The sequence below is a fragment of the Cebus imitator genome, unplaced genomic scaffold (assembly GCF_001604975.1).
Source record: "Cebus imitator isolate Cc_AM_T3 unplaced genomic scaffold, Cebus_imitator-1.0 Scaffold564, whole genome shotgun sequence".
Lineage (NCBI taxonomy): Eukaryota > Metazoa > Chordata > Mammalia > Primates > Cebidae > Cebus > Cebus imitator.
Genome location: NW_016107879.1, coordinates 974368 through 997853, shown reverse-complemented (window position 1 = coordinate 997853; position 23486 = coordinate 974368). Strand labels below are relative to the sequence as shown.

The 23486-nt window shown below is 52.5% G+C and overlaps 1 protein-coding gene across 1 annotated transcript in view; it reads left to right on the top strand.

Moving 5' to 3' along the window:
* The window catches only part of IGHMBP2 (immunoglobulin mu DNA binding protein 2), a 36208-nt gene extending 12926 nt beyond the window's left edge, over window positions 1–23282 (top strand). Inside the window, exons 7-15 of the mRNA XM_017515896.2 lie at window positions 1552–1699; window positions 10934–11108; window positions 14616–14798; window positions 15106–15224; window positions 15767–15861; window positions 16549–16672; window positions 17472–18353; window positions 19676–19848; window positions 21033–23282. Coding sequence (XP_017371385.2) covers window positions 1552–1699; window positions 10934–11108; window positions 14616–14798; window positions 15106–15224; window positions 15767–15861; window positions 16549–16672; window positions 17472–18353; window positions 19676–19848; window positions 21033–21230 — 2097 coding nt within the window. The 3' untranslated portion in view covers window positions 21231–23282. The remainder of the gene's footprint in view (window positions 1–1551; window positions 1700–10933; window positions 11109–14615; window positions 14799–15105; window positions 15225–15766; window positions 15862–16548; window positions 16673–17471; window positions 18354–19675; window positions 19849–21032) is intronic.
* The last annotated feature ends 204 nt before the right edge of the window (window positions 23283–23486 follow it).

The following is a 23486-nucleotide window of genomic DNA, read 5'->3' as shown; positions in this document are numbered from 1 at the left end:
GCATGCACCACCACACCCATCTATTTTTTTTTATTTTTTTGTTTTTAGTAGAGACTGGGTTTCGCCATTTTGGCCAGGCTGGTTTCGGACTCCTGATCTCAAGTGATCCACCTACCTCGGCCTCCCAGAGTGCTGAGATTATAGGTGTGAGCCTGGCCAGGGCTGCCCATTTGTGATAGAAAGCTATACCTAGCATTTAATAGAGACTCAACTGTTTTCAGAGTGCTTGGTGAGTAGGTGAGGAATTGTAAAGAAAACATTTTCTGGCCAGGTGCGGTGGTTCATGCCTGCAATCCCAGCACTTGGGGAGGCTGAGGTGGGCAGATCAGTTGAGGTCAGGACTTCGAGACCAGCCTGGCCCACAAGGTGGAACCTGTTTCTACTAAAAATAGAAAAATTATCAGGCATGGTGGCAGATGCTTATTATCCCAGCTACTTGGGATGCTGAGGCAGGAAAATCGCTTGAACCCAGGAGGTGGAGATTGTAGTGAGCCAACATTGCTCCACTGCACTCTAGCCTAGGCAACAAAGCAAGACTGTCTCAGAAAGCAAAACATTTCCTGGGTGTCTTTCTGTCTGGTCCTGTTGTGTTGCTAATGGTGGCAATGGGAGAAAAGCAGCCTGAAGATAAACATTCAAAAAACAGGCATCCTCCTAGTGCTCTCTGTTTATTTTACCTTCTTGTGAAAGAGGATGCCAGTCGCCTAGGAAGTAGGGTGGTGATGGCTTCATTCAACTTGAGAGGGCCTTTTCCTCCCAGCCAACACGTTACAGCTCTTTGGTTTTCCTGTGTCCACTTTGCTCCAGTGTCCGTGCTCACATCCTGTCCTGTGTGGTCCCCACTGGCACCTGCACTCCTCCGTGTCCTAGCCTCAGAGGAGTGATGGCAGCAGGGAGGGTGCAGGGAGCCAGTCTGCTGTGGGCCAATGGTGTAGAGGCCGCCTGGGTAGCAGTGTGGGGATGGGCTACCTGCTGGGAGGTGGAAGAAGGAAAGATGCGTGCCATGCAGGTTAAAGTGGCATGGGAATATGGGTGCTGTTTGCTCATCACAAATGTGAGTGATTTCATTTCCTGTTGAAATTGGTGCTTTTGGGGATTTTCTTTCTTTGTAAATTATACACAATAAAACACCTCCTATCACCCCTGCTAAAACTGCATCCTCCAAAGTAGAAATCACAAATAAGGAAAGCTTACATTTTTTTGAGATACTAAAGTAAGTTGAGGTTTTGATTATGGTTGAAAAATTTTTTTAATCTCTTGAAAAACGTAGAATAACATGTGAAGCTCTGTCTCTCACTTAGCAAGCTCCCACATCCCAAATCCTGAGGTGGGCAGGTGCTTTTTCTTCCCCAAGATCAAATGCCTCTGTGCAGGGCAGGGTTGATCCCATTTCTGGTCTCATCAGAGTTAAAAGCATGGCCTCTTTCTAGGACTTAAAATGCCCCTGTGACTTGAGGCAAGTGAGGATGGAAGGTGCTTAGTTGCGTGTGTGTAGAGTGGAAGTACAAGGTTGGATTGAAATAAGTGTATCTTCTTTGTTTCTCTTTATAGGTGAAAAACAAAAAGACCCAGGATAAGAGAGAGAAAAGTAATTTTCGCAATGAAATTAAGCTGTTAAGAAAAGAACTGAAGGAGAGGGAAGAAGCAGCTATACTGGAGAGCCTCACTTGCGCAAACGTGGTCCTTGCAACAAACACAGGTGAGGGGGCGTCTCCATCCTGCCTCTGTGGCAGGCGTTGGGGTCTGTTCCTGCTTCTGTTTTCTGGAAGAGTTTGTTTAGAATTCGTATTTCTTTCTTAAAAGTTGGGTAGAGTTCACTAGTGAAGCCTTCCGCTGGAGTTTTCTTCATAGAGAGATTTTTAACTACAAATTCAACTTCAATAGGTAAAGGACTATTCAGGTTGTCTTTTCTTCCATGAGCTCACATCTTTCTTTGTCCATTTCATCTAAGTTGTGGAATTTAGAGGAATGGAGTGGCTCCTAACATGCCTTTATTCTTTTCATATCTGCAGAATCTGTCATGGTGGAACCTGTATTCTTCTTGATACTGGTTTGTGTGTTCTTCTTTTTCCTGATCTTCTGGCTGGAGGTTTTTTTTTCTTTTATGTAAATTTGTGTGTATATATGTATATTTTTAAGAGACAGGATCTGTCAGATGTGGTGGCTCACACCTGTAATCCCAGCACTTTGGGAGGCTAACACGGGCGGATTACCTGAGGTCAGGAGTTTGAGGGCCAGCCTGGCCAACATGACAAAACCCCATCTCTACTAAAAATACAGAAATTAGTCAGGAGCTGTGGTGTGTGCCTGTAATTCCAGCTACTCAGGAGGCTGAGGCAGGAGAATCGCTTGAACCCAGGAAGCGGAGGTTGTAGTGAACCAAGATCGCACCATTGCATTCCAGCTTGGGTGGCAGAGTGAGATCCCACCTTAAAGCCCCAAAAAACAAAAAAAAAGTGACAGGGTCTCACTGTGTTGCCCAGGCTGGTCTCAAACTCCTGGGCTTAAGGGATCCTCCTGCCTTAGCCTCCTAAAGTGCTGGGATTACAGGCGTGAGCCACCGCACCCAGCCTGGCTGGAGGTTTCAATTGATCTCCCCAAGGAACCAGCTTTTGCTTTTTCTCTATTGTTTTTCTATTTCATTTATTTCCACGTTGATCTTTACTGTTTTCTGTTTTCTTGGGCTTGTTCTTTTTCAAGCTTCTTAATGTAGAAGCCGAGATCATTGATTTGAGACTTTTTTTTTTTTTCTAATACTGTATAGGCATTTAGCTCCATAAATGTCTCCCTATGTACTGCTTTTGTGGCATCCCACAAATTCTGATACATTTCATTCATTTCAAAATGCTATCTCATTTGCCTTTTGATTTTTTTAGAAGTATTATATAGTTTCCAAATAGTTGGGAATTTTCCAGATATCTTTCTGTTGATTTCTTTTTCTCTCTTCTCTCCTCTCCCGTCCCTCCCTGCCTGTCCCCGTCCCTGTTGCGTATGGGATCTCATTATGTTGCCGAGGTTGGACTCGAACTCCTGGGCTCAAGTGATCCTTCCAACTCAGCCTCCTGAGGAGCTGGGGCTACTGGCATGTGCCACTGCACCTGGCTTACTTTCTGTTGATTTCTAATTTAATTCCTTGTCGTCAGAGAACATACCCTCATGACTTGGATCAGTTCATTGAGACTTTCTTTATCGTCCAGAATCTGGTCTCTGTCTTGGTGGGTGTTCCATGCGCACTTGAAAGAATGTATGTTCTGATATTGTCAGGTGTTCTGTAACTTAATTATTTAATTATTTTAGATACCTCAAGTAAGTGGAGCCATGCAGCATTTGTCTTTTTGTGACTGGCTGGTTTTTTTTTTTTTGAGACGGAGTTTCACTCTTGTTACCCCGGCTGGAGTGCAATGGCGCCATCTTGGCTCACCGCAACCTCTGCCACCTGGGTTCAGGCAATTCTCCTGCCTCAGCCTCCTGAGTAGCTGGGATTACAGGCACGTGCCACCATGCCCAGCTAATTTTTTGTATTTTTAGTAGAGACGGGGTTTCACTATGTTGACCAGGATGGTCTCGATCTCTTGACCTCGTGATCCACCCGCCTCAGCCTCCCAAAGTGCTGGGATTACAGGCTTGAGCCACTGCGCCCGGCCGACTGGCTGGTTTTATTGACCATTATGCCCTCAAGGTTCAGCCATGTTATCTAGCCTTCTTTTTATTTGTAAGAGACAAAGTCCCATTCTGTCACCTAGGCTGGAGTATGGTGGTACAGTCAGAACTCACTGTAACCTTAAAGTTGTGGCCTCAAGCAGTCCTCCCATGTTGACCTCCTGAGTTGCTGGAATTACAGGCGTGGGCTGTTGCACCCGTATTTCCATGTGGTATCATTTCCTTGTACCTGAAAGATGTCCATTATCATTTCTTGTAGTGTGGGTCAGCTGGTGATGAATTCTAATAGCTTTTGTATGTCTGAAAATAACTTGATTTCACCTGCAGTTTTGAAAGATATTTTTGCTGGGTGAGAATTCTAGATTAACACTTTTTTTCCTTGCCGTATTTTGAAGATGTTGTTCCACTGTCATCTGCATGAGTATGTCTGAAGAGAAATCTGTCATTCTTATCTTTGTTTCTTTGTATGTAATGTGTCTTTTTTCTAATGTCTGAATTTAAGATTTTTTTTTGGCCAGGTGTGGTGGCTCTCGCCTGTAATCTCAGCACTGTGGGAGGCTGAGTTGGGCAGATCACCTGAGGTCAGGAGTCTGAGACCATTCTGGCCAACATGGTGAAACCCCATCTCTACTAAAAATACAAAAAAATTAGCAGGGCATGGTGGAGGGTACCTGTAATCCCAGGCTCTTCAGGAGGCTGAGGCAGGAGTAATTGCTTGAACCTGGGAGGCGAAGATTATAGTGAGCTGAGATCAGACCACTGCACTCCAGCCTGGGCAACAGAGCCAGACTCTGTCAAAAAAAGAAAAAAAAAAAAAACCACATTTTTTTCTTTATCACTGGTTTTAAGCAATTTGATCAGGATTTTCCCTGGTGCAGTTTGCTTCATGTTTTTTAGAATTGCGGTGAGGACACAGTATGAGATCTACCCTCTGAAATGTTTAAGTGTACAATACAGTATTGTTAACTAATGGCATTGTGCTGCACAGTGGATCTGTGGAATTCATCTTGCACAGCTGAACCTTTCTATGTGCTGACTGCCGTTTGAGTTCACTGATTTCCTTCCTTCATGCCTCATCTAACGTCTGTCCCATCCAGTATAACTTTCATCTGACATCCAGAAATAAGATTTGAGTCTTTTTATATCTTCGATGTCCTTATTTACTTTTTTGAACATTTGGAATACAACTGTAGTAACTCTTTTTAATGTTCTGGACTATTCTTTCTATCATCGATGTCATTTGTGGTCTCTTTCGATGAACTGTTCCCTGCGTGTGGTTGTGTTTTCCTACCTCTTTGCGTGCCTGCTAATGTTTGTTTGGATACCAGACATTGGGGGTTTTGTGTTGTTGCATGCTGAATATTGAATAGTTTTGTATTCCGGTAATTTTTTTTATTTTTTTGAGACAGGGTCTTGCTCGTTGCCCAGACTGGAGTGCAGTGGTGTGATCTTGGCTCACTGCAACCTCTGCCTCCTGGATTCAAGCAATTCTCTTGACTCAGTCTCCTGAGTAGCTGGGACTGCGGGCACGCACCACCATGCCCGGCTAATTTTTTGTATTTTTGCAGAGACAGTTGGCCAAGGTGGTCTTGATCTCTTGACCTCGTGATCTGCCCACCTCGGCCTCCCAAAGTGCTGGGATTACAGGTGTGAGCCATCGTGCCCGGCCAATTTTTGTATTTTTACTAGAGACGGAGTTTCACCATGTTGACCAGGCTGGTCTCCAACTCCTGACCTCAAGTGATCTGTCTGCCTCAGTCTCCAAAAGTGCTGGGATTACAGGCCTAAGCCACTGCACCCAGCCTCCTATAATATTCCTGCATTTGGTTCTGGGAAGCAGTAAATTTACCTCTAAACAGTTTAATCCTTTTGAGTCTCACTTTTGAGATTTGTTAGGTCCTGGATCACTGCTTAGTCTACGGTTAATATTCCCCAGTACTGAGGTAAGACCCTTTGAGCTGTCTACCCAGCGTACCTTGCAACACGAGATTTTCTAGTTTGACTGATGGGATTGGGTACTATTCCCAGTATTGTGTGAGCACTGGGCACTTTTCTCTAATTGTTTTGGATGATTATTTCCCGTTCTCATGAGCGTGTGCTGATCATGTACCCACGGGCCTCCTCTGCAGATCTCTAGGGTTTTCTCTCTATTTAGCAGTCTCTTTGGCCTTTCATCCTGGAAACTCTCCCTGCATTGAACTCCAGGGATTCTTAGCCTTGTCTTCTCAAATCAGGGAGGCTTCTAGGCTCCACCTGGCTGCCCCTTCTCTGTACTCCCTCCTGGAAACTCTCAAGGCTGAAAGCTTGGGCAACCCCTGGGCTCACCTCCTTTGTGTCTCAAAAGTTACTTTTCTTTGTTACCTGTTGTCTACAGTCCTGAAAAATGTGGTTTCAGTTATTTAAAAGAAATTTTAAATAACTGGATGGGGGGATGTTATTTCTGATGGGAGAGTAAATGCAGTCCCTGCTATTCTGTCTTGGGCATAGGTGGAGGATGCCCGTTCTCTCTTGTAGCTGTGAGAGTGTGCTCCTGTTAACAGAGCTGCTTACCTGGTGACTGTTGTGGGAATCTTGTCAACCTCCATTTTGGGGTTTAGGAATGTCTGTTGTGTTTGTGAGACCTCTGTGTTGTTGCTGCATGATAACGGTACAGGTACCACAAATTTCGCAGCTGAAAGCAACCGTTTATTATTCTACAGTTTCTCATGTGGTTGTTGGCAGCTTTCAGTTCACTGTGGGTTCTTGCTGGGTGTTGGCTGGAGGCTGCTCTTAGCTGCCTCACCAACATGGCTGCTTGCTTCCTAAAAGCTAGCAAGAGACACAGTCTCCTAACATGTTGATTTATCATCTTATGTAATGTTGTCGAGGATGTCACATCTCATCACCTTTGCCCTATTCTGTGGGTTAGAAGCAAGTTTCAGGCCCCACCCACAATCGAGGGGAAGGGATTATTCAAGATGTGAACACCAGTGGCCAAGATTCTGGGGCGTACCTTAGAGCAAGTTTGTCCAACCCAAGGCCTGCAGGCTGCCTATAGCCCAGGATGCTTTGAATGTGTCCCAACACAAATCTGTAAACTTTCTTAAGGGGTGTGTGTGTGTGTGTTTAAGCTCATCAGCTATTTTTAATGTTTGTGTATTTTATGTGTGACCCAAGACAGTTCTTCTGATGTGGCCCTTGGAGGCCAAAAGATTGGACACCCTTGCCTTCAAGTCTGCCTGTCACAGCCTTTCAGCTGGTGGGCTGCTGTAAGAAACAGAATCCAGGTTCTTTTTTTTTTTTTTTTGAGACAGTGTCTCACTGTGTTGCCCAGGCTGGAGTGCAGTAGCACAATCTTGGTTCACTGCAGCCTCTGCCTCCCAGGTTCAAGTGACTCTCAGGCCTCAGCCTCCTGAGTAGCTGATTGCAGGTGCATGCCACCATGCCCAGGTAATTGTTTTGTATTTTTAGTAGAGACAGGATTTTACCATGTTGGCCAGGCTGGTCTTGAACTCCTGACCTCAAGTGATCCATCCACCTTGACTTCCCAAAGTGCTGGAATTGTAGGAGTGAGCCACCACACCTGGCTAGGTTCTGATTGGCTTTATAGTTACTGCTTTATCTTGTGTTTTAAATCAGATGGGAGGAAAAAAAAGTCACCAGCAGAAAATACATTTATGGTGTCTTTTATATTTACTCATGTAGTTGCCTGTATTTCTTCATGTAGTTTTGAGCTACTGTTTCCAAAGGACTCTCTTTGGTATTTCTTGAAGAACAGGTTTGCTAGTGACAGATTCACTAAGCTCATCTTTATCTGGACAGGTCTTAGTTTCTCCTTCATTTTTAAAGGATAGTCTTGCTGGTTATACTTCCTGGTTGACAGTCTTCCAGCTCTTTGAATGTGTCATTACACTGCCTGCATGGTTTCTGATGAGAAAGCAGATACTGATCTCATTGAGGGCTCCTTATATGTGACAAGTTGCTACTCTATTGCTGCTTTCAAGCGTTTCTCTTTCGTCTTTTGAGTGTGTGATTATGATGTTTAGGTGTTAATCTCTGTGAGTAAATTACATGGAGTTTGTGGAGCTTCTTGGATGTTTAGATCCATGTTTTTCATCAAAGTTGGGGAGTTTTCAGCCATTATTTTTTCAGGTATTCTTTCTGCCCTTATTCTACTCTCCTCTCCTAGAATTCCCATTATGAATCAGTTATCCACTTGATGGTACCCTGCAGGTCTCTAAAGCTCTGTTCCTTTTCCTCCGTTTTAAAATTTCTGATCCTTAGACTGGATCTTCTCAATGGGCCCCTCTTCAAGTTTGCTGATCATTCTCTGCTATTGAGTTCTTTTAGTGAATTTCAATTATTGTACTTTTCAACTCGAGAATTTCTGTGTGGTAGTTTTGTTTTTTGAGATGGAGTCTCGCTTTGCTACCAGGCTGGAGTGCAGTGGTGCGATCTTGGCTCACTGCAACCTCTGCTTCCCAGCTTCAAGAGATTATCCTGCCTTAGCCTCCCGAGTAGCTGGGACTACAGGTGCGTGCCACCATGCCCAGCTAATTTTTGTATTTTTAGTAGAGATGGGGTTTCACCATGTAGGCCAGGATGGTCTCGATCTCTTGACCTTGTGATCTGCCTGCCTTGGCCTCCCAAAGTGCTGGGATTACAGGCGTGAGCCACCACGCTGACCTCTGTGTGGCAGATTATAAAAAATTATTTCTGTCTCTTTGTTGATGTTCTCTTATTTGGGGAGAGATTCTCACACTTCATTTCTTTAGACTTGGTTTCCTTTTGCTGTTTGACCATACTTAGAATCGCTGATATTTCAAGTCTTTGTCTAGTAAGACCAGTATCTAGGCTTTCTCGAATATCTTGTTTATTATTTATTTATTTTTGGAGATGGAGTCTTGCTCTGCCACTCAGGCTGGGGTCCTGTGATGCAATCTCAGCCTGCTGCAATCTCTGCCTCCCACAACCTCTGCCTCCCAGGTTCAAGTGATTCTCCTGCCTTAGCCTCCTGAGTAGCTGGGATTACCTGCACCCACCACCACACACAGCTAATTTTTGTATTTTTAGTAGAGACGAGGTTTCACCGTGTTGGCCAGGCTGGTCTCGAACTCCTGACTCAATTGATCCACCCACCTCGGCTTCCAAAGTGCTGGGATTGCAGGTATTAGCCACTGCTCCTGGCCTCAAGTATCTGTTGATTGCCTTTTTTCCCCTGTATGTTGGCCGTATTTTCATGACTCTCTACGTACCTTGTAGTTTTGTTGAAAATGATCATTTTAAATAATAGAATGTGGCAACCCTGCAAGTCAGGTTCTCTTCCCACTCCAGGGTTTGTTGTTGCTTCCACTTGTTTTATTAGTGATTTTTCTGGACTCATTCTGTAAAGTCTGTATTTTTTGTCTTCGATGGCCATTAAAGTCTAATATAGCTTAGTGGCCAGCTAGTGATTAGACAGGAATCCCCCTGAACTCCTGGAGCCATAAATGCCCCATTCTTTGCAGCTCTGTGTGTGTGCTTGGACACACCTCCAACACAGAGCCAGGCTGTTAGTGACTCTCATCTTTCACTTCCTGTGTGGGCAGTGCCTTGAGCTGGGGGCCACAGGTGAGAACTCAGGACCTTCCCAGGTCTTTCCCGGGCTCTGTGCATGTGTGTGGCCTTCTAGATTCCCAGGAATGTGTTGGACTTTTTTCAAAGCCCCCTGAGGCATCTCATTCTCCAGCTTAAAGCTTTGTTTGGTTATCCTATCATTTGCTCCAACCATTATTCCCTGTCTTAGAAAGCTATGATGTTCGACAGTTACCTCTGATTGTTTTTGACAAACACCACCAGGGAAAAGGCTGTTTGCACTGCGTGAGCTCAGAGAAAGTCTTTTGAGTGTGGTCTACCAGAGGGCTCCCGGACAGATGAGATAAGCACAATGTTTGGATTGGGGCTTTGTGGAATGCCAGGCCTGTTCTGCATCCCGGGGCTGCCAGGTGCTGGTTTTCACCCTAACTTCAGGCTGAGGGTTTCAAGGCTGCCATAGGTTGAGGAGGGATGGCTGGGAATAGGGCAGGTTTGAGTGCTGCAGAGCTCCCATGCTGATGGGGATTCAGACACTTTCCTGGGATGAACACTTTCCCTGACTGCTGCAAGCCTTTGGCAAGTTTCCAGAGTGCTGAGAAAGTTGATTCTGACCATTTGCCAGTGTCTTGCTTTCGTGGAGGAGAGAATTCTCAGAGTTGATGAGAGTCTCTATGCTGACATCCTTCTCTGGCTTCAAGGAGAGCACTTGCTGGAAATCAGGAGGCACCCGGACTCCCACAAGGTCAGCCTGTGGCCTTTGTGTTCTTCTGCTCCCTCCTGGTTGTTGGGGAACTAGAGTGAGTTCCTGGAAGTGCTTGTCCATCATGAAGTCTGGTTTCTCTCTGTACTGTGAAGTCACATCTGTGACTAACGTGTCTCAATTATCCAAAGCCCAGCCAAGTTCTGTCTCCTCTCTTGGTCCTTTTTCTAGCCATCTCTGAAGAGTCAATCCTGGGAAATTTCTCAGTGCATGTCTTCATCATGACTTTATGACATATCATTAGCGTAATTCACTCACGGGAGGCAGAAAGCATGGGAACTCATACTGATCACAGTTATGGAAGCCTGCCTTCTCACACCAGGCACTTTGTGTATGGTATCGCCCACTGTCGTACGGTCGTTCGAGATGTAGGTGTTGTCTGTGTTTGTGGATAAGGAAACCGGCTCCAGGGTGGGAGGCTCGCCTGAGGCCCCTGCTGTGTGCTGGTGTTGGCGTTGGCGTGGGACCCGAGTCTTGCTCAGAGCCTCAACTCTGCACTCTGCTGCTCCGTGTCCCAGGAAGGAAAAGCTGCTATAATGGGTTTGTGTTGCCAAATACGTGGAGGTTTTTTTCTGAGTGAGTGCTCAGCAGTTGATTGTTCTGTATGTCCAAGAAAGTCACTTTCTACATTTAGAAAATAATTAAGTTGCAATATTTAGAACTAAGGCAGCATCCCTTGGGCTAGGGTCACAGCCACAAAGGGGTGATTAATTTTGCCGATTGAAAGTCAGAGTGGCCTGTGGCCAGAGGACTCACTGCTTACAATGCAGGTGAGCTGGATCCATGAGTTTTAAAATGTCCTGGCCAAGTTTTTATTATAAGATACAAATTCATCCCACATAGTTGTAATGCAAGCCTAGATTATGAAGCACCCAGCTTGGTGGTGTGTCCTCCAGCATGGCTGCGGCTGTCAGGAAGCAGCCATGCCCCTGGACACCTGAGGCTCCCTCTTTCCACCAGGTGCATCTGCCGATGGCCCCCTGAAGCTGCTGCCCGAGGGCCACTTCGACATGGTGGTCATTGATGAGTGCGCCCAGGCCCTGGAGGCCAGCTGCTGGATCCCCCTGCTGCAGGCCGGAAAGTGCATCCTGGTGGGCGATCACAAGCAGCTGCCCCCCACCACCGTCTCTCACAGGTAAGGCCCCTTTGCCGGAGGTGCCTTTCTTTGCCCCGCCCGCCACCCTTGATACCGACCTCCCGGGCTCACGAGGAGCCCCTGCAGTGCCTCCTCTGAAGATTTCTCCGCACGGCTCCCACCCCGCCTTATTGCATCTATTCATCTCGACGTGGGATCTGTGAGATCCTGTGCTCCCTGAGGGCAGGGCCACATCCCCTTCATCTCCATAGCCTCAGAACTGGACGCAGGGCCTGGCACATTTCTGGTGCTGCGTCCCTGCTTGTTGAGTTGAATATCCCCTCACGAACCAGGCAGGCTTGATGGTAGAGTTGCGCGAGAGCCTTGGGTTCTCCTGGGCTAGGCTAACTGGCTTCTGGGTGGATTAGGCCACAGTGCAGGTGGATTCTTTAGTCTTCAATCTGTAGACACATCCCTGGATGGAGGGCACTGGGCAGAGACGCAGCAAACCACGATTCTACCCTGCGGAGACACCTGAGCCCTGATGCAGTGGCCTGGCCTGGGCTGTCCTGCTGGAGGAAGTGCTGCCCACCCCCGGCCCCTCCCTCACCTCTTCCCACACTACCCTGCACTCACTGCTCCAGCCACACAGGCCTCGCTGGCCCCTCTGCCTGGACCACTCCTGCCTGGGCGTGATGGGCGTGCCCTCCCTCCAGATGAACCTCTGCGTGGTATTCCATGATTGTCCTTACACGAGGCCTGTGAACAGGGCCTGGCACGTGGGCTGTCTTTGAACAAGTCCCTATTCAGAAAGTTATCCCTGAGGAGTAAAACGCTTCGAGATGCCTGTATCCCGGCTCTCACTTCCACCGGGAGATTGGTTTCTTCTGATTTCTGCTGCCATTTGAAACACTTCTCTATTTTCACCGCGGGTGTGTAGAAGCTACAAACTCTTGTTTTCTGAGGACCAGAAAAAGATGCACAGAAAGCCTGTTGAGTAGAATCTCATCAAAGGGGAGTGGGCATCCCAGGAGTCAGGGGTATGTTAGCCAGGGTGCCTCAGAGAGAGAGGTGTCAAAACGGTACTCGAGGGCGCTTTGGGAGGAAGACGTGGGAGACGAAGATGGCGGGACAGGGGAGTGCTGGGGAAGCGTTCCGCAAGGATGGCCTGGGGGAGAAACGTCGGCGTCTGGAGGGGAAATGTTGCAGGATCTCTGGGGTGTTGATTTTTCTGGCTAGAAACCTCTGTGGCTGCAGCACCTTTGCCCCAGTTCTTGTCCTGCATCCAGGAAGAATGAGGTCTGCAGACAAGTGAAGGGTGAAGAGAGTTTTATTTAGTGTTAGCTCAGAGGCGTGCGTATCCCATCGAGTGTTCGGCTCTCCGCAGAGAGGGGGCACTGGAGAAGGGTGGCTGCTCTCTGTAGGCAAGTCATCTAGACGTCTCTGCAGGTCTCTGAGGCTCTCAGCAGAGAACGTAGCTCCTCTCTGTGCTGTTGTGTCTCTGCCTTCTCCATCCTCTGGCCGTCTTCTTGCCTTCTCTGGCTGAGCCCCGGGCTTTTCTAGATCTCAGAGGGAAGGAAGTGTGTGCCAGTTGGCCCATGGGTGGCCATGGGTGGGTGGCCATGGGCAGGCCTGGAAGAGGCACCAGGAGTCCCCACTCTGGTCCGCAGGACTGGCAGCCCGACCCCCAGCCTTCAGGCCCTCCTAGCCTTCCACTGCCTGCTTCTACCCAAGACTCCGTCTGTCTCCTGCTGCCATTTATGGTCCCAGGGCTTGGCACCAACCCAGCTGAGATCGGAATGGGTGCTGGGAGCCAAGAGAGGCCAGAGGAGACACCCCTGAGCCTGCAGGGACTGTGGGGAGGTCCTTCCTGGGGAGCCTGAGGGTGCAAGCTGCAGAGTGGGAGGGCAGCCACGGCTGCACCCAGGAGCTCCTACACCCCCAGTTTGGAGGACGCAGGGCTCCCCCATGTTCCTGGCTCCTGCCTGCTTCATGGAGCTGGAGGCCCAGGTCTGCAGCCACAGGTCTGGCGGCTGCTACTGCACCTGGAAGGGCAGATCCTGGCTGTTCCTGGCTCACCCCAGAGTACAGGGAGGCTTGAATCTACAGCTGCAGTTTGGGCAGCTGTAGCCCCACCCCCCTGGGCAGGGGCCTGGGTCTGCAGCTGTAATTTCTGCTGGGAGAGCTCCCGCCCAAACTCAGAAGGGGCAGGGCTCCTGCTGGCTCCATGGAGTGTGTAGCCACAGCCACGTTTCCCTGCTGCAGCCGGCAGGATGACAGCACCCTCTGCCATCAGAACTTGCCTAGGAGCAGGGAGGACAGGCATGGGAGTACGCTTCTTCAGTGGCGGCTTCCAGGGGAGGTTCTCCAGACGTCCCTAAAGGAGGGCTTGGTCTTCTGGAAAGCCTTTGGGTGGAGGAAGTTTGGAACTGTGCCCTGGGGCAGGGACCCCATTGCATTCCTGGAGAGAGTAGCATGGTTTCGGGGGAAAGTTGGGTGGCGTTGTGCTGGGTTTTGGGTTTGGTTTGCAGTTGGTGCTGATCATCACTTCCTGTCCTTGCTCTGTTGGCATTAATTATGTTTAGTAGAGATCTTTTATGAAAAATGGGTTAATCACAGATGTCTTGTAAGTTTCCAGAGGGAGGGTCTCTGGAGTGGAGCTGAGCACTGCCCCAGGGTTTTGGTGGGGTTGGTGAGCCATAGTGGTCCAGATGGTGGGCTCTGGCGCCAGGCGGCCCGGGCAGGTCCCGGCTCTGCAGCTCGCTAGTGGGGCAGCTGTGGGCTGGCGCCTTCCCTCTGTCTCGCCCTACTTGCATGTAACATGGGAATCGTAACAGTAGCCACCTCATGAGGCGTTACCAGGATGAAGGGATTGAGTCCACACCTGGTGCACCCAGCAGGGCCTGGCGCCTGGGCAGTGCCAGCGGGGGCAGCCATTCTCGGTGGGAGTGGACTGCTCACAGCTGGAGCACGTTGGAGTGTCCATTCTCTATTGTGGCTGTGACAAATGACCACAGACTTAGTGGCTCAAAACAGCAGACTTACCAAACAACAGTTCTGGAGGTCAGGTGTCCAAAATCAGTCTCACCTGGTCACAGTTGAGGTGTGGGTAGGGTTGGTTCTTCTGGAACCAGGGTCCAGGGGAAAATCTGTTTCCTGGTCTTTTCCAGTCCTGGAGGCTATTTCTTGACTTGTCGTCCTTTCCTCCATCTACAAAGCCAGCAGCGTAGCGTCTTCACATCTCTCCCAGGAGTGGCCTTCTCTGACTCTGACCCTGACCCTCCTGTGCCCCTCTTATAAGAGCCTTGGGTTGTCACCCAGGTCATCCAGGTCTCCTCGCCATCCCAGCATCCTTAGCTGCTTCTCAGCTGCAGTGTCCCTGTTGTCTTGTCAGGGAACATTCACAGGTCTTGGCGATTGGATGTTAAGTACCTTTGGGGCCGTGGTACCGACCGCACCCACTGGTGACTTCTGGGTCAGAACCCAGAGGAGAGTCGGGTCCTGAGGTTTGGGGCCTGGACTCTGGGACTCAGGCTTGCCTTCCCTGTTTCTCCCTCTTGGGCACAGGGCTGCGCTGGCGGGACTGTCGCTCAGCCTGATGGAGCGCCTGGCCGATGAATATGGCGTGAGGGTGGTGCGGACGCTGACCGTGCAGTACCGTATGCACCAGGCCATCATGCGCTGGGCCTCGGAGGCCATGTACCTCGGGCAGCTCACAGCCCACCCTTCCGTGGCGGGGCACCTCCTGAGGTGAGTAGCTTGGCGCCAACCCCTGCCCCATCCTTCTCCCCTGGCTAATTCTGTACGTCACCTGTTTCTACACAGCAAGCTAAAGTGAAGCTTTCCACGTGAAAGTCGACTCTGAGGCTGGCTTTTTGGAAGAGAGCTGGCCTTGCCCTGGAGAGCTGGGTTGGGCCCACTCCCTCCCAGCTGATGCCCTGATGTGCCTATCGTCCTCCCCTGCCTTAGCCTTCTCATGGGAGGGTCGGCTCTGTCAGGTGGAGCCTCAGTGCTGTGCTGTGGTTCCCCTGATGTGCTCCCTCTGCTTGTGTGCCAGGGACCTCCCAGGTGTGGCTGCCACGGAGGAGACGGGCCTGCCCCTGCTCCTGGTGGACACCGCTGGCTGCGGGCTGTTTGAGCTGGAAGAGGACAACGAACAGTCCAAAGGGAACCCTGGTGAGCTTGCTCGGGATGGCCAGCTTTTTTGTTTAAACATACCTCAAGCTCTTTAAAAATAAAAGGTGCTTAAATTGCACAATTCCGAAGGAGCTGAGTTACTGATGACGTGAAAGGTTTGGAGCTCTCCACTCCAAGAGACTGAGCAGCAACATGTTCTCAGGGTGAGCAGGCCGCTGCTGGGCGAGGTGCGCCTGAGAGCGTTTGACGGCCCTCCCTGAATGGTGTCCCAGCTCCACCTGGCTGGCCTGGCGATGGGAAAATGCCTTGCTCAGCCGACACCACTGTCTCCCCGGTTCCAGGTTGAACAGGATGCACAGCCATACAACTCAAAAGGCCTTCATTGTTGATGTGAAATTCGTTAGCTGGGCATGGCTGGTCCTGGGGCCTGGCACACAGATGATTAGCTGCCAGGAAGTCAGCCACCTGGGGCACAGTGTAGGACCAGCTGGCCATGATAGAAAGGTGCCCAAAACACACGTTACAGTGGATGCCAGCCCAGGGTGCCCTGCGCTGCCCGCCAGCCCTTTGTTTCCTTCCAGGCGAAGTCCGCCTCCTCAGTTTGCACATCCAGGCTCTGGTGGACGCCGGTGTTCCAGCCCGTGACATTGCCGTGGTCTCGCCGTACAACCTCCAGGTGCAGGGGGCCCCTTTTCTCCCTCTACAGAGCGGCAGGGCTCACATGCCGAGAGGCTGAAAGAAAAAGAGAATCTGTTGGCCGTGGTGACTGAAAGTTCAGGGCTAGGGCTGACCTCATTGTGACTGGATCCAGGGCCCAGATGATGTGGGCACGGGCCCCGCCCCACCCGCCCTGCCCAGTGCCCCGTCTTCTGCACTGGCTTCGTGTTCTGGCCAGATTTCCCGGGTGGCCCCGGCAGCGTCGGCGGACCCAGCCCTTCCACAGGCAGCCCTGGCGGAACAGCCTGGCCTTTCCCAGCATTTCCCACAGGAGCCTCAGCCTTGAACCTTGTTGGTCTGGCTCAGGTCGTGTTCCCCTCTGTCTCTTGTTTTGTAGAAAAACGTACCTGCTGAAGTATGGGGAGGGTCTCTGGAAGTGGCCGTCACCCTTCCTGGTGTGTGGGCGTCACACATAGGGCTGTCATGAGCCCACAGAAATGCTGAAATGCCAGGGACGGGGTGCCGTGTTTGGCGTGCATGCGTGTCTGTGAGGAGGCTGGGCTCAGGCTTTCCCCACAGGGCCCCTGCAGGCTCCCTTCCTGGGTCCTGCCTGTTGAGCAGCGCAAGGCCCTGTGCTGAGCTGAAGGGCAGGGTCTTGGCGCACTGGCATTGGGGTGAGGAGGCCATAATCTGGCTGGTGTTTCAGGTGGACCTGCTCAGACAGAGCCTCGCGCACAGGCACCCTGAGCTTGAAATCAAGTCTGTGGATGGCTTCCAAGGCCGAGAGAAGGAGGCCGTGATACTGTCCTTCGTCAGGTCCAACAGGAAAGGTACGGACCCTTGTCAGAGCCCTTTGGGGACAGCACAGAAGTGAATTTATTGATGCAGGGGCATATTGGGTATCTACTGGTGCCATACTGGTTGCTGGTGGTGTGGGCATGGAGCAGCTTCTGTTCTCAGCAAGCTCACATCAGGCAAAGCAGAGGGAGCAGACTGTAGAGGCCCAGAGGCATGGGTGTGTGGTCAGGGAGCAAGTGGCAGGGGTGGCAGCTGGGGGTGCAAGGTAGGCTGGAATGGCCAGGATGTCCTGCTGAGGAGGTGGAGCCCCGTCCTGCCTGAGCTGGCTTTTAGCCTCAGTGCGCAGCGCCGCAGGGTGTGGCGGTCATGCTGTGGCTTCTGTGCTGCTGTGGTTTGTGGGCTTTCCTTTCGGGATGAGAGTCGTTCCCAGAAACAGGTGTGGTGAATGGGTTTTGTGAGACGTTCTCAGAAGGCAGAGAGCAGACGAGTCCTGGCTATAAGCTGTGGGGAAAAGACGGGAAGATGCTGGAAGGTTTCTTGCGCTTTCTCCCTGGTGCGAGCTGTAGCCACATCCCAGGCGGCCCCTGAGGCTGGCTTAGGCAGAAAGAAAGGAGCAACAGAACCCAGTCGGGTTCCCCAGAGCTTCACTTGGTCAGCTGCAGCAGCCAGATGCCAGGGCAGATGTGGCATCATGGTGCCATGCGTGGCTGGGCAGCCGTGTGGAGGGTGGGCCACGGCACAGGGGGGCCACACTTCTGGTGGTGGTTACTGAAAAGGGCGTAGGAGCCTGACTCTTTCTTACTCTGAGATCTGCCCTCTGGCCCTTTGTAGGTGAGGTTGGTTTTCTTGCTGAGGACCGGAGGATCAATGTGGCCATCACCCGTGCCCGGCGCCACGTGGCGGTCATCTGTGACTCCCGTACCGTCAACAACCATGCATTTTTGAAGACCCTGGTGGAGTATTTCACCCAGCATGGGGAAGTACGCACGGCCTTTGAGTATCTTGACGATATCGTCCCGGAAAACTATTCCCACGAGAGCTCCCAGGGTCCCAGCCACGCTGCCACCAAGACCCACGGTTGTGCTGCGTCCGCTAGGAATGGAAGTCAGTGGCAGGAGGGAGGCCGAGAGGCTGCAGCAGCTGCCAGACGCGGCCGGAAGAAGCCAGCCGGGAAGCCTCTGGGCTCGGAAGCCCTACTTCAGCCCAGTCTCACTGGAGGCAGCCCGGAGGGAGTGGAGAGCCAAGACGGCATGGACCACTTCCGGGCCTTGATAGCGGATTTCATGGCCAGTGAGAAGATGCAGTTGGAGTTTCCTCCTTCCCTCAATTCCCACGACAGGCTGCGGGTCCACCAAATAGCCGAGGAGCACGGGCTGAGGCATGACAGCTCCGGGGAAGGGAAGAGGAGGTTCATCACCGTGAGCAAGAGGGTCCCGCCAGCCCCACGACCCCCAGCAGTTCCAGGACCCCCGGCAGCCCTGGGATTCCTGGCAGGAACTGGCAGCCCAGCCCCTCTCCAGCCGGTGCCCCCTAGCCCTGTGCAGACGAAGCAGCCTCCTAGGGAGCAGCATGGCCCAGAGCAGCCAGACCTGAGGACGCTGCACCTGGGGAGACTACAGAGGGTCAGGGGCTCGCAGGGGCAGCCCTCCAGCAAGGAGCAGCTGGCCTCGGGGCAGCAGAAACTTCCAGAAAAGAAAAAGAAAAAAGCCAAAGGTAAGTCAACTAGTGAGAACATGGGGCAGCGTCCTTCACTGGGGTGCTGGCCCCACTTGGAACTCACCTGCCATCATCATTGGAAGGGCTTCCTCCCGGCAGGGTCACACCTGTGTCATTTTACCTTTATTTTCTGTCATGCGACTCTCAGCTCGGTCTGGGCCTCCCTTGGGTCTGGGATCAGGTCACAGGCACCTTCTTGTCCCAGAGCCTGTGCAGGGCTCAGCAAGTAGGCAGCGTGAGGGGCCTGGGAGAGCAAAGGTGGACGGTCCCTGGAGCCCCTCGGGATGGGGCGATCACGGGTTCCCGAACTGCAGGTGGCCCTGGAAGGTGGGGTCTTGCACAGCAACGGGGCGCACTCTGTCTGGAAGTCGTCCTGGGCAAAGTGCTCAGAACCACAGGGGCTAGCTCAGACAAAACCATTCTCACCCCTGGGCCATGCGGAGTCCGGGTGAGCTCTGCTCCGTTTGCTGCGTCCTGCATGGTGCCCACCCTGCTGGAGCTGGCCAGCCGTGCACTGGGAGTTGGCCAGGCGTGTGCTGGCAGAGCTCGTAGACCTGGTCAGTCTAGGGGGAGTTCCTGCTACTGCCGTTTTTTTCCTCAGCAAGATCAGGCAGGAATTCCTGATGCGCTGCACAAGAACAGCACATCGCTTGAAAGGGGCCTCCCGGAGCCTGGGGCTCAGAGGGATTCACGCCCCAGACCTTTCCTGAGCAGCTGCCCTGCTTTGTGCTAGAGCATAGCCCCCAGGCACTGCAGAGGGAAGAGACAGGAACTGCCTTTTAATTTTTTTCTTTTTTTAGAATTAATAGAGACAGGTCTCACTGTATTGCCCAGGCCAGTTTTGAACTCTCAGCCTCAAGCAGTCCTCCCACCTCAGCCTCCCAAAAAGCTTGGATTACAGGTGTGAGCCACCGTACTCAGCCATGAGTTGCTTTTAAAACCTTAAACGAAGGCCAGCTTCAGTGGCTCATGCCTGTAATTCTAGCCCTTTGGGAGGCCGAGGCAGGCGGATCATGAGGTCAGGAGCTTGAGACCATCCTGGCCAACGTGGTGCAACCCCATCTCTACTAAAAATACAAAATTAGCCAGGCGTGGTGGCATGTGCCTGTAGTACCAGTTGCTTGGGAGGCTGAGACAGGAGAATTGCTTGAACCTGGGAGGAAGAGGTTGTAGTGAGCTGAAATTGTGCCACTGGACTCCAGCCTGGGTGACAGAGCGAGACTGTCTCAAAAAAAAAAAAAAAAAAATCACCTTAAATGAGAGGCCAGGTATGGCACTGCTGTCTTTCCGTTTGCCTGAGTGACACGGGTCTTCTCCAGGACATCCAGCCATAGAGCTGCCCACAGAGGAGGACTTCGAAGCCCTGGTTTCAGCTGCCATTAAGGCTGATAACACTTGTGGCTTTGCCAAGTGCACAGCCAGTGTCACGACCCTGGGCCAGTTCTGCCATCTCTGTGGCCGCCGCTACTGCCTCAGCCACCACCTGCCCGAGGTATGTTGGCCTCCCCTCCTGGGGGTCAGACAGTGGGGAGGGTGGTGGGTTCCATCTCCAGGGAGCAGACCCTGGGCAGACTTGATTCAGATGGAAAAGTTAGCTCATTGCGAGCTCCAGATACCTTAAGAAACGGAAAGCAGACACTGGTGCATGGTCTGTTCCGGGCACCTGAGGGCATAAGCAAACAAGATGCCTTACTTTGCCGAGCTGCGGCCTCGTTAGTGGGGATTCTGGGGAGACGGAATTGTCTCAGTGTCTTTGAGTTCTGTCCGTGGCCTAAACTGGTCCATGTGGCATAGGGGAGGTGGAGGCAGAGCTCCAGCATGTGGTCTGAGCTGGCTGCGGCCTGGCTGCTGTGTCATTCACTCCATGAGCCTGGGTTGGTGACAACCCTCCGGGCCTGGTGTGGGCGTGCCTGTGGGAAGCTGGGATCTGAGCCAGCCTCGTCTCTGCCCTGGAGGATGCTGGGCCTGGTGGGGGATCTGAGTAAGAGACCAACATACAGTACCAGGTGCTGAGTGCTCCGAGGAAGGAAACCTAGGGCCAGGGTGGCAGCAGGGACACCCACCCAGATGCAGCAGTCAGGGTGGGCTTCCTGGAGGAAGTAACACAGAGGCTGAGACCTATGGGACAGAAGGTGGGAGCTGGGCTGGGGAGGACAGGGCGATGGCGGGTAGGTGGGCAGGCTGTTCACCCTTAGAGCATGCCTAAGGCCCCGGGCACAGTCAGGGAGTTGGGAAAAGTGTGAGGCAGGATGGCTAGAGTCGAGGCTGGGCAAGACCTGGAGAGCTGCCTGGAGGAGTCAGGCCTGTCCTGAAAGCAGTGGGGCGCCCTGGAGGGCGTCGACAGGGCTGTGATGTTACCAGTTTTAGCGGGTTAAACGGAGGCTGGGCAGCAGCAGGAAGTGGCTGCAGAGCTGTGTGGTCGGTCAGTCAGGGTGGTGCCATTTCCTCAGTGTGCACTCGGGGGGCTTCCGCCTCCAGCCACACCACGGTGCAGAGCCCTCGCGTGCCACCCACCCCCTTCCTGCCAAGCAGCCTGCAGGGTGAAGGATCAACATGGCGGGAAGGAGTGGTCCTCTGTTGGGGCGCCGGTGGCCCTCCAGCTCTTTGACAGGCAGAGCTGCAGGGTCTGCCTCCCTGTCCCTGTGAGCCCAGCACTGATTCTTGTGTCCTCCCCAGATCCATGGCTGCGGCGAGAGGGCTCGTGCCCACGCCCGGCAGAGGATCAGCCGGGAGGGAGTCCTCTATGCTGGCAGTGGGACTAAGGACAGGTCCCTCGACCCAGCCAAGAGGGCTCAGCTGCAGAGGAGGCTGGATAAGAAGCTGGGCGAGCTCAGCAGCCAGAGGACCAGCCGGAGGAAGGAGAAGGGGACATGACCGGCCGCATCCTCACCTGCCCCATGGAGCTCTCTCCTTGCCAGCCCAGGACACCATCAGAGCACGCTCCGCCTCCAGCAGGGCCATGGAGGAGCAGAGGGGCCTGTGGGGGAAGGTTGGGTTTTGGACCCCAGGAGTGAGCTTTTCCCATGTCACAATGTGGAGAAAAGCATCTGGGGGCAACAGTGCTTGTGTAGGTGAGGCTCGGGAAGCGTGTATCCCTTCCTCTCACTCCCGGTCAAATCCCACATCTCAGCATCTGGATCCTGGGGAGGGTTCCAGTCCCTTGGGGAATATCCAGGGCGTCGACGCAGGCTATTGAAGTCACTCCTCGGATGTCTGGGACTTGCCAGCTCAGGCCATCAGGATATGGGTGCTGGGAGGAAACAAGAAACCAGACTCGGCCAGTGGTGCTCAGGCGGGTTCTGGGACGGGCGCGGGAGCGGAGTTTGGCTTGCACGTTCCCACAGGGCCAGCTGCTGGGGCCACTTTCCTTCTGTCTGCTGTTCACTGGTGACTGCAGCATTCCCCTCCCCGTCTCCGCAGGGCTCCTGTGAGTCTGGGGCACCTCTTTCTGGCCTCTGCACCTCTCTCTGGCCTGTGCTGGCCCCCCCTCGCTGTGCCTTGCCATGGGGACCAGGCGAGAAGGCCATCCCTGCAGCTGTCCTGGGAACGCCCCGCAACGGCATCAGCGCCATCAGCACTTACCAACCCAGAGCTGCTGGTCTCCTCCAGTGCCCTTTGCCAACTCTTCTGTTTCCGAGAACTTCAGACGGATATACCTTAGCCTCAGGGTTTTGTTTCAGGAGGATATAAATTATTTAAACATTAAATGAAAACGTTGTACACGGTCCCAGCGTGTCTCTGCAGGCCTAAGGGGCGCCCTTGGCCTGTTCTGCTCAGCAGCTGTGCCCTCCCTGTGGACTCTCTCAAGCCCCCTCTCCCTCTGACCTCCTCATGGCAGACTCTCCGGGCGCAGGCTCAGCCCTCTCTCCTCAAATCCCCATTGTGTCCTTATGTCCCGGGTGGCCTTTGGAGTGAGGTTTGGCGCACCCAACCTGCACCAGGGTGGCTGTCCCCCAGTGGCCACTTAGGCAGCGAATTCAGCTAGTGTGTGCTCGGGCCCGGCCTGCGTGCTTTGACAGCCCTGTTCTTGCTGGTGCTGGGCCAGCCTCCCCACCCACCTGGGCTGACGCCTCACCCTGGGCCACTAGGGCACCCCCCCCCGCCCCCCGTCCTGGACGCCTTCCTTGCCTGCTCCTGTCAAATGGCTTTTGGACGGAATTGCTTGGGAAGGGGACCAGGACTCTACTGCATTTTGCATCAAGTGTGGCAGAGGTCATCTGGTTACTTCCGTAAGTGCAGAGCGCAGCGCCAGAGGGTTCCGTTTCTCACGCTCCTTAACCCCTTGCTGTAGGAGGCGTGTATGTAAATGGATGCTCTGGGTGGGAGTGAGAGCACCGCTGGAAGTTCTCACCGGTTGACACAGTACACAGGGAGGTGTTCTTCCTGCTGCGGCAGGTGTGTGCCTGCTTCAGCTCCCTGACTTTTTGGTTCTAAGCTTCAACCCCTGGCCACAGGGAGGCCGAGTTCAGGGATGGGCCAGAATCCAAACAGCCAACCACAGTCCTGCCCCAGGGTTGACACGGATGCCGAAAGATGCTGGCTTTTCAAGGGAGACAGCTGACAGCCACACTCCCTGCCTCCCAGGTAGCCTGTCTGCAGGAGAGAAGGAGGCCAAAGAGAAACAGACCCAAAAATGGGCGTGGGAGAGTGACCTGATGACCGTCTTTGAGCAGCTGGATGTAGCCATGCCTGACCTCCACCCCATTCTTCCTGCTGTCCTGAACTAGTAAATCCCCTTTTTTAGCTGAAGAAATCTGCCTTGGGTTTTTGTCACTTGCTACCAAAGAATCTGCTGACCCAGTCATGCCCACATCTGTGTATCTCATTGGGTATACCTCTCCCAACCTGGAGGCAGCGTGGAATTCATGTCACCCTGCTCATTAGAGAAGGCAGGATTGCGCTTGTGCTTTCCTCTGGTAAATAAATTTTAAAAAATAAAAATAAAGAGAAGGCAGGATTGGAATCCAAGCTCCGTGGAGGAACTTGAAATAGAGGAAGGCAGCCAGTGCCAGCTGTAGGGTGGAAGCTCTGGAACTGGAGGGACCTGAGTCTGAACACCAGCTGACACCACCATCCACTGAGGTGTGGCCTCAGCAAGTCACCTCCCCTTTCTGAGCCTGTTTGTGCATC